The 9,608-nt window shown below is 41.3% G+C and overlaps 1 protein-coding gene across 1 annotated transcript in view; it reads right to left on the bottom strand.

Annotated features, from left to right (window-relative positions):
* LOC104389012 (SH3 domain-containing RING finger protein 3-like) overlaps window positions 1-9,224 on the bottom strand; it is a 33,774-nt gene extending 24,550 nt beyond the window's left edge. The window contains exons 1-3 of the mRNA XM_009997954.1: window positions 9,195-9,224; window positions 7,749-8,024; window positions 280-375 (exon numbers count right to left, since the gene is read on the bottom strand). Of these exons, the coding sequence (XP_009996256.1) occupies window positions 280-375; window positions 7,749-8,024; window positions 9,195-9,224 (402 nt within the window). The remainder of the gene's footprint in view (window positions 1-279; window positions 376-7,748; window positions 8,025-9,194) is intronic.
* Between the last annotated feature and the right edge of the window lie 384 nt (window positions 9,225-9,608).

Raw genomic sequence — 9,608 nt, 5'->3', positions numbered from 1 at the left:
TTCCCTACATATTGTGGAGATTACACCAGAAATTGTACCTGGGAAGCATTCAAAAGTAGCTCAGGACATGTATTTTGCTGGCCACTTCAACTTACATTGAGTGTATCCTCACAGGGGATGCTGCCTTAGGGGATAGCAACCAAAAAATTTCCTTTTCAGTTATTTTGGTATAATTTGTCCTTCTCGTTTAAGAATTTTCAAGGTTATCGTGCTCTTGTGGGGACAAAAAATCCATGAGACATCAAGAGAAGCACCAACTACCATTTTTTATGAACTTACCTCAACATAGAGGATAGGGAAAATGCCAATCTTGTCACCCAACATTCCTTCTGCCCAGTTGTCATCTACCCTCCTGATGACCGTCAAAATTTCATCCTAAAATGAGAGATACACAAAATTTATGATCAGATTTCTTTCAGTAGAAATATGCCAGTTTTTAATTACTCATACAACAACTTAGGGAGAGAGTACACAGAGGAGGCTATAAATCATGTAAAAATGTTCCCTGAATCCTGGGCCAGCAGCATCCCTGGCCCAGCATCCTGCCCCAAGTATGCCATACAAACTGCACTGAAGCCTCCTGCAGATGGGTGCAGTTTATGTCATCAGCTTCAGTGGCCTGGGCACAGTGGTTGGGAATAGGCAACTCCTGGCTTCATTGCAAGGACAGGGAAGACATTTGATCTGGGGGTTCACCTCTAACCCAAAGGAGAAAACTCTCTAGTAAGAAGCTGCCCCTGGGTATCTGACAGCCCATTGTGGTGCTTGGCTGCTCCAGAAGACAAATCAAAAGGAAGCACCAGTGGAGCACAGGTAGTCCTGGAAACACCTCCAGAATGAAGCATAAGGTATAGCATGAGGTGCTCAGCAACTGGCCTGCACTGCTGATGCACTGAAAGTCAGTTTTTGAGGTAAAAATGCAAAGCAGGTAAAAGGCCAACGATAATGTAATAAAAAACAAGTTGTATTCAACTGTAGGATCAGCTTCAGTTTAGACAAAAGTTTGTTTTCAAAAACCAATTGCATTTTAATATTATATTTAATCTAGGGGATCTTGTAAAAATTTCAGCTGATGAGTAAGTCTTTTGTGATTATAAAACAGGAGATTAAGCAAAGTACAAATAAGATTCATACTGCTGAAAGTTTCTCTTGATAGAGTAAAATCCTAAATCATGCCAGTCATTGCAAAAGCTCAGGGGACTAGAACCAAACCCTGAGTTTTCCCAGTTTGAGCTGCTCAACCTGTCCATGGACTTCTGCTGGGGTTGTCATACTAAACCCAGCCTGGATCCAGCACAACTTGCTACAAAGGCTGTGGAAGCCAGCCCTCTCTGCAGGCAATCCCTACATGCTCAGATCTCCTAGAACCAGAGGAAAGGAGTGAGCTGAGAGAAGCTGTGAAGTGAAATTTGCTGAGTGTGTTCTCTCATGGCATCCAATCTCCCTCCATTCCTGTGCAGAAATGTATGAAAAAGAAAATATCTTCTGCCAGAAAACTGAGACAAGAGTTCCCTGCCATTCTCACTTTATTTTCACCACTCTAGGAAAATAGGAGCTCCATATAGTCTACCACACTCCATGTAACAAGTTATCCATGTTAACTGCTCAGGCCAGGGGAGCTGCTTTTTGCAGCTACCACTCACACAGAAAACATTCCCACAAATTACTGATCCAAGATGCTCAGACCATGGATTTACGTTGATAGAAAATGACCAGAACAATGATGTGATGTACTTTGCAGTTTTTGAACATGTGCATTTTGAGCACATGCACTTTGAAAGAGTTTAAATGTTTTCTTTGAATTATTCATCTGAATGATCCATTGGGGAAAAGCTCAGAGAAACAGCCACAGAGTCCTTCAGCTATTTATTACAGCTGGAAGGATGCAAAAAGAATTTGTGCATTTAATTTCCTGAAGAAACAGATAGCATTCCCTTCCAAAGCCCTGTCTGCATGGACCATTTTGATCAGTATAAAGAACTGACGGTAATACGTCTCTACAAAGCTTTCACATTTAGTATCTAGATAAAGGAGGTAAATTTGTAAAATTGAAGATTGTATCACTTCAAGAACCTGCTACGAGTGTTGAATCATAGGGGTTGGAAGGGACCTCATTGAATCCAAACCTCCTGCTGCAGCAGGAACACCTAGGGCAGATCACTCAGGAAGGCATCCAGAGGGATCTTGAAAGTCTCCAGAGAAGGGAGACTCCACAACCTCTCTGGGCTGCTTGTTCCAGTGCTCTGTCACCCTTGCAGTAAAGAAGTTTTTCCTTATGTTGAGATGGAACTTCCTGTGTTGTAACTTGGTGCCATTTCCCCTCGTCCTATCACAGGGCACCACTGAAAAGAGACTGGCCCATTCTTGACACCCACCCTTCAGATATTTATAGACTATTTTCTTCCACGCGCTTAGAGATGACCTCCAGAATGAGCTGCTGCATCATCTTTCCAGGGATGGAGGTGAGGCTGACCAGTCTGTAGTTATCTGGGTCCTGTTTCTTGCCCTTCTTGAAGACTGGAGTGACATTAGCTTTCCTCCAGCCCTCCTACTTTCTATACTTGTTCAGCTAGTTTCTTAACAGAGTTTTTAAAAACCCAAAGTGTGATGGTTCTACACTTTAACAATATGTTTATATATACATATGCAATCTTATGTGCAAAACGTGCATAGACGTGCAGCTGCATGTATCAGTGTATGTACACAAATGCACATATATACACATACACCCATAAGATAAAAAATTGAGAAAAATCCTTAAAACTCCTAAATCCTTAAAAGCCTTAAATCCGTAGAACCCCAGAAGCACTTGACTAGATTTTGTTAAGAGGCAACATGCAATTACATCTCTAGCATGGGCTGGTCAGGCACCCTGGCAGTAAAGGTTTATCCCACGTTCATCCTGCTTGAGGACGGGGCCGGGAAAGGGTGACCTTTGAAGATCCTTTCCAACTTCCCTTTCTAAGCACCTATGAAATTTAGAAGCACTTCCATACACCCATCTCAGTCTGGCTCTGCCAAGTCTGGCTGCCGAACGAACGTCGTCATAGATGAGAAAACCAGATAGCTGCACACACTGAGACATGCTGACGTTCAACATGCATAGCTACGTGGGAGAGTTAAATGCAAAGCCTTGAGAATGCTTTCCATTACAGAATTCCTTTTCAGAAGGCTATTGAAAATCTCCAGGAATTACAGTAAATCCCAAAACATCTTTTGAAACTCTTTATTAATATAAAGTTTCTTTGAATTTGCAGCCCATGACCTCATTCTATACACCAGGCTGCTGAAAGCTTCAACATGAACTATTTCAGTACCTTAAATTAGTTGGATTGCTGTGCTACTTATAAATTCCTAGAAAGGTTCCCAAAAGGATCATGAATAGTAAAGAGCCATAGATCTCTCAGCATACCACCTCAACTTTCTGAACTTTCCTATTTCTTGTGCACTAAATTGATTTCCAGGCAGCACAAAGAAATCCAAGCTTCAAATCTGATTTCAAGAGCCAATGGTATTCACCGTAGTTTGACAAAGACACCTTGTGCTCTTTTGATGCCTGTTGCTAAAGTCTCTAATTATTTGCTCTTTCCTACTTGCTCAAGTCTCTCTCTATTCATCAGGACTGGGCAGCCTTGTGACAGGCACGTGGGACCTGCAGTTCCAGCTTATAACCATTATCAGAAAGGAAGTCAAAGATAAATCACTTAAAAAGCAATCTGATTGACGAAGAGATCAACCCTTTTGCTGAGAAAACAGCACAAAATTGTGTCCGATAACACTCGTGATTCACAGCCTGATTTTTACTCTAGTCATTAACAGCCATTAAGGGAGGCAATACAAAGCAGATGTGCCTGCAGTTCTGCAGTGATAACAACTCCATCCAGAGCACTGGGCAGACCTGAGCCACGGCAGGATGGCAGCGCGCGGTGCTCGGTGCGCCCGCTGCCCACGCTTGCCAGCTGGCACGAGAATCCCAATCACCAGCTACCGCTGGGACAGTCCCTCTGAGAACAGCAAACACGGCTGGAACGCAGTGTTCAGGGGCTGGGATGCCACTCTTCAGCCAGGAACAGGAATTGGATGTGACGTCTCCAAGATTGGCACAACATTTGTTAAACAGCGCTGTGGGCTGGGAACAAAAGTGTTGGGAGAAGAAGGAAACAGCTGATGTGATTAAAAATGTGATGAACAATAAAGCAAGGGACATTTGATGCTACCTTGGCAGGTTTGAGACTCACCCACCATTAAGCCTTCAAAGGGCCACATGAAGTCATGTATGCAAAGGGTGGTCCAACACCAAAATAAACTGTGGGCTGAATTTGGACTCAGTCTAAGCCTGGAGTAACTACACAGACAATAATGCAGTTACTCCAGAGCTGCACTGCTATAGCTGACAACAGAGTCCTCTTCCACATGGCTTGTACCAGAGAGAGCGTAGCCCAAGGCTTATTTTTTAAAACAGAAACAGTAGGAGCCCAGGCTCATACTGGTACCACATAAAAAGACATTAGAAAGTTGAGTTAAATGAGTATATTCCAAGGGCATACAATGACGCTCTGTAGGCCACACGCTGATTGCAACCACACTGGTGAATATGAGAAGTAACACTTCTGAAGCTGCTGGAGTTAAATTGATGGAAAGCTGAATCCAGGCTGGAGCTTGTCGATACAGAAAGCCAATAGCTGCTAACCAACTGATTTAGCTGATCACTGCTAAATATTAAGAGAAAATATGTTAAGTAGAAGATCTGGGACGTTTTGTCTTCTTGAGGCCACTGTAGAGGAAGGGACAGTGGGGGACCCTATGCCTATACATATGCGGGGAGGAGTTATGCAGAGCAGTCCACAAGGTATTAGAGAATGCCAGGTTTGAGCTTTGTTGCACGGAATGCTCAAGACAGAAGTTTCTCTGTTCCTCCCAGTTTTATACTTACACATAAAAAATATTAAATTTATTTATCTTGGGCTTTTTATCTGGAGAGTGTTGTGCAAATGGCAGAAGCCCTCTACAGCACTGCTCACTAAGATCTGTGTAAAGCAGACTTAATTTCCTTGTAATCCATATCTGGAACAACAGGACATTTTAATTTTGGAAAAAAAACCACAAAAACACCACACCAAAAACCTAGTAAGAGGAAAACCCAAATATCCTTCTTTTGTTTTCTTCTACTGCACTGACAGATACTCTGCCTCCATCCTAACAAGGGAGATGGGAAATCCCAAAGACCAGCACAAAAGCAACAAAACAAAACTATACAGAAGATTCCTATGCTTTATTTATCTTCTTACAGTTCCTCTTCAGAGGAAAACTCTTCTTTACTATATAAATCAAATACAATTACAAATATCTGGTAGTGCTGAATGAGACACAGAGGCTACACTACTAGTTTATGTAAACAATATGCTGATGCAAATCCTCTACCTGAGCAAAGAACGAACAGCATAAATGGAACTGAGATCAGGTCCAGCACCTTCAGATGCAAACCAAGACATTCAAATGATGAATATTGCTTCAAGTGACAAACCACATCCACAGCAATACCGTGCTCATGACTTTGTGCAGAGGAACTGACTGCATCAGCAGATGATCTAAAATCTGGGCCAAACAGGAACTTTCATCAGCACAGGTGACAGCTAAAATTAGCTTTGAGAAAACTGATGAAAACATGATGGTGAAGCCCCAAGATGAAAAACAGATTATTCACTGTCAGGGAGAACAACAGGCAAGACATAAAGACAGTTACAGTGTGACAGTGTGTGTAGTGGAAGGGGCTAAGGAAAAAAAGAAGAGAAACCAAATCTCCTCAGGGAAAAAAAACAGTCATCAGGGATAAAAAGATGCAGACAGTAACACAAGGGATTAAAAAAAGAGGAAAACTGAGGGATTGAGAATAGAGCTGTGAAGCAAAAAGAAATTCATGTGAGAAAGAAATTGAAAAGCCAAAAAATGAGAGCTATCAATAGGCAGTTATTATAAGGGAGGTATACTAATATATGGCACCAAATTTACAAACGTGTCTAGGAAAGAACCTGCTCTAACAAAAAAGACCAAAACTGCCTGCCGTACTTAGTAAGTTTCTTAGTTCAAGAAAGCAATGAGTAAGCAGACAAGAAAGATTGCTTCTCAGAGAAGTCATTGTTTTGCCTCTGGGCAAGCAGCAAGAAAAACAAGGTGCCAGCAAACAGATATTTACTGATGGGATCTCATTGGTAACTTTCTGTTAGAGCATAGAAGTTACTTCTCGCTAAGCAGTCCACTTTCTTACAGAGACTCAGCTCCAGGGAGGCTGGGTAGTCACAGGGTTTGTAGCATTTGCAAGCAAATACTTTGCTTGCTACAGAGCAAAAGTGCTTAAAAATCTTTTGTTAAATCAATACGAAAAAGTATGCATTCCAGGAAATTGAGTTCTGCTGAGAAACAGGGCATGAGTGAAAAAAGATGTTGCATTCAGAGTGGAAATTGTATGCTGCAAATAATTCATTCAGCTATAATAAGTAGCCTCAAAAGAGGAGGTCAATAAAACCCTGGTGCAGGATATTTTTATCATCCATTTCATATTCATTTCCAGCGTAACTGTTATTACTTTATGTGATATGATAACAACCACAGACAGCTGAATTAAAACAGAAAATGACAATGAGCAGGTTCTCCATGGCATTTGGTGCTGTAAATTAACATTAGAGGATATGCTTTATTTTACTGTGTGTTTCATGATATCCATGAAGCCCATCTAAGGTCAACACAAATTGCTAGGGAGGGGTGGGAGAGGCAGAAAGCAGGTGGGGAGCTGGGGAGAAAGGGAAAATGTGACATTTGAAATACAAAAGAAATTGACATATCTCTATTTTTGCTCATTCCAAATGGATTTAATAACATGTTTTGGTTTTAAGAAAACAAAGACCTTTTTTAAATGTCTGCTTTTAAACGTCTTTATGTTCTTAAAATAGGAAGTACTATGATATATGATGATAGTGTATTTCAACTGCTAACTGATACATGGTTGAATGCAATATACATTTCAAAGCTGAATGGCATTTTAGAACATTAAAACATCTGATCCAATCAGGAACATTAAAATACACGTTTCTGCTAGAATTTTTTTTTTTAAATTGAGTCGTTCTTGCAGAACATTTCAATGCAAATGAAATGTATACTTTTTAGACAGATTATATTCTCAGAAAGCATGTAGCTGGTTGTACTTCTGGAGTTTCACTGGCTTTATACCAACCTTGCTGTAGATGACATGAGCTACCTCACTGGCTCTTCCTTCAAACAAAACCAGAGCAATTTCCCACTTACGCTAACATGGGGCTTCCCCTGAGGGGAGGCTTTAAGGCCCCCCAGACCTGAAGCATGGCTGGTGTGTGGGACATTGGAGATTCTTCCTCCTCAGGAAGGAGGATTTACAAATCAGAAATCAATGTCCTTCAGCATGTTACATGAGCAGAAACACAACTTAATAAAGGAAATTCAGCCCTGTCAGACTGTTCCCACTAGGCTACCTTAGCTCAAGAACTTTAATTTTCTCAGACAAGAAACCAGTTGACAGAAACAGAGTGCAAGAGTTTGCTGGCTGCCTGGAGAAGCCAGGCAGATGTCCCACCAATCCCAGCACCACTGTGCTCCAGGCTTGGCTGCCAGCAACCCACACACCCCAGCAGTCTCTACAGGGACAGCTTTCTAGAGTTTTGTTTGTTTGTTTGTTTGTTTGTTTTTAATTAAAAAAACAACCAACCCTGTTAATCTACCTTGGTGAAGGTCAGGCAGTCCTTGTCTTGGTCTTTATCCTTTATTTCAAAGTCATAAAGTGCTTTGCCCTGAGGTGGAGCTTGCGGGAGGGGCTTGATACACTGGATGTAGCTGGCCGGGAAGAAGCCATGGTTCCCATTGAGCTCACCATGGTACCAGTTCTCGTCCACCTTTCGCCGCAGTATGATGATGTCCCCCTTGTTAAACTTGAGGTCACCAGGCTCTTTTCCTTCATATGCGTAGAGGGCTTTGCCGTAGGGAAGCTGAGAAATGGTCTGGGGAAACAAAATACACAACAGCTTTAAGCAAACTCCAGACAACACCAGTTTCCTACTTAAAGTCACTTTTAGCTAGAAACATATTGATGATCCATGATCGAACTACCCCAGCGATTGCAGCTGACTGCTACATAATGCTATGCCCTGAACCTTACAGGAAAACTAGGATGCCTGTGAAGGTACGACCAAGAAGGTAAATCATCAGAGGAGGCACTGAAGTTCTCTTGAAGCTCAGATGAAACCCATGGTACCTCTTTTACCATCAACTACCACCTTTCTTTTTTTTTTGCCAAATATCATACATAAGAAGGACTATGTGTTTAAACATGTAAAACTTGACACATGTAAAGGTAAAATATTAGATACTTTGACCTTCAGGGTTGCTTTGGTTTCTGAGGCTCAGAAGATAAACAAAACCAAATAAGCTTGAAGATTCATACGCTTCTAAAAGTTGGCAAGTTGAAAATTTTTCATTGCATTTGTTTGAGAAACTCCAAATATTTTTGAGTTTGAAGCTTTTAGTTTAGCTTTTGATTCTGTAATCAAATACTCTTACTTCTTTCGAAATCCCCAAGTCTCATGCTATTCACTGAGGGCTACTGTAAACAGTTATAATATTCTTTGTTGCTTATGAATTAATGTCCCTGTGGAAAAGCGGAATGGGCAGAATGCCTCAAATCTTTCTTTTAGAACTAAAAACAACTCTGAGGCTTTCACCTTCATTAAAAGAAAGAAAGAAAGAAAGAAACTTAAAAAACAAAATCACAGCACAAGAACAAAAGAGCCAAAAAAGTTAATAGTTTAGTGTGATAGAAAAGAGAAACCTATTTGATGGAAACTTCTCGACTGTCAAGAAGTCTGCACAGAGCTCACTTTGGCCTGGTGCAAGATTGCCTCATCCAGGATGCAACTTCATGGACAATTTTTTTGAGGAAGTATTGGTTTATGTAGCCCTTGCACTCCCTGCATACTTGTTCCACTTCTTGCTGAACCCCAAAGTGCTGGGGTCACTGTGCTGGACACAGCTACCTGCTGTTCTGGGCTTGTAATAGCTCTTTATCCCATACTGGGAGAGAAAAGGTGTATTGCTGTATTATCCTATGCTATTTTCAATTTTACTCATCTTGAGCTACTGGAACAAGTTGCCCAGAGATGTGGTGGAGTCACCATCTCTGTAGATGTGGTACTGAGCGCCATGGTTTAGTGGTGGATTTAGCTGTGCTGGGTTAATGGTTGGATTTGATGGTCTTAAAGGTCTTTTCCAACCAAAAAGTTTCTCTGATTCTATGATCTTAAAGGGCTTTTCCAGACAGAACAATTCTGTGATTTTCTGTGATTCTCTATACCTCAGGGAATGTTACAGGGGTCCTGCAAAGTCAGCCTTTCATAAGAGCCTTTTTTTTTAGAGATGTATTCATAAAAATGACATGGTTTTCTGTTGCATGTTTATATGCCTATGCACAGTGTATTCCCTGCTCTGCACACCGGTTGTCAATGGGTGTCCTACAGAGACAATGAAAAAGTAAAGGTATATTTAATAAAACATCCTGGTGACTCCTCCCTGGTGGAGGGAATGGATGC

The sequence above is a fragment of the Chaetura pelagica genome, unplaced genomic scaffold, assembly GCF_000747805.2.
Source record: "Chaetura pelagica isolate M959 unplaced genomic scaffold, ChaPel_1.0 scaffold123, whole genome shotgun sequence".
NCBI classification, from domain to species: domain Eukaryota; kingdom Metazoa; phylum Chordata; class Aves; order Apodiformes; family Apodidae; genus Chaetura; species Chaetura pelagica.
The sequence above is the reverse complement of the archived record's forward strand: the minus strand, read 5'-3'. Positions and strand labels throughout refer to the sequence as shown.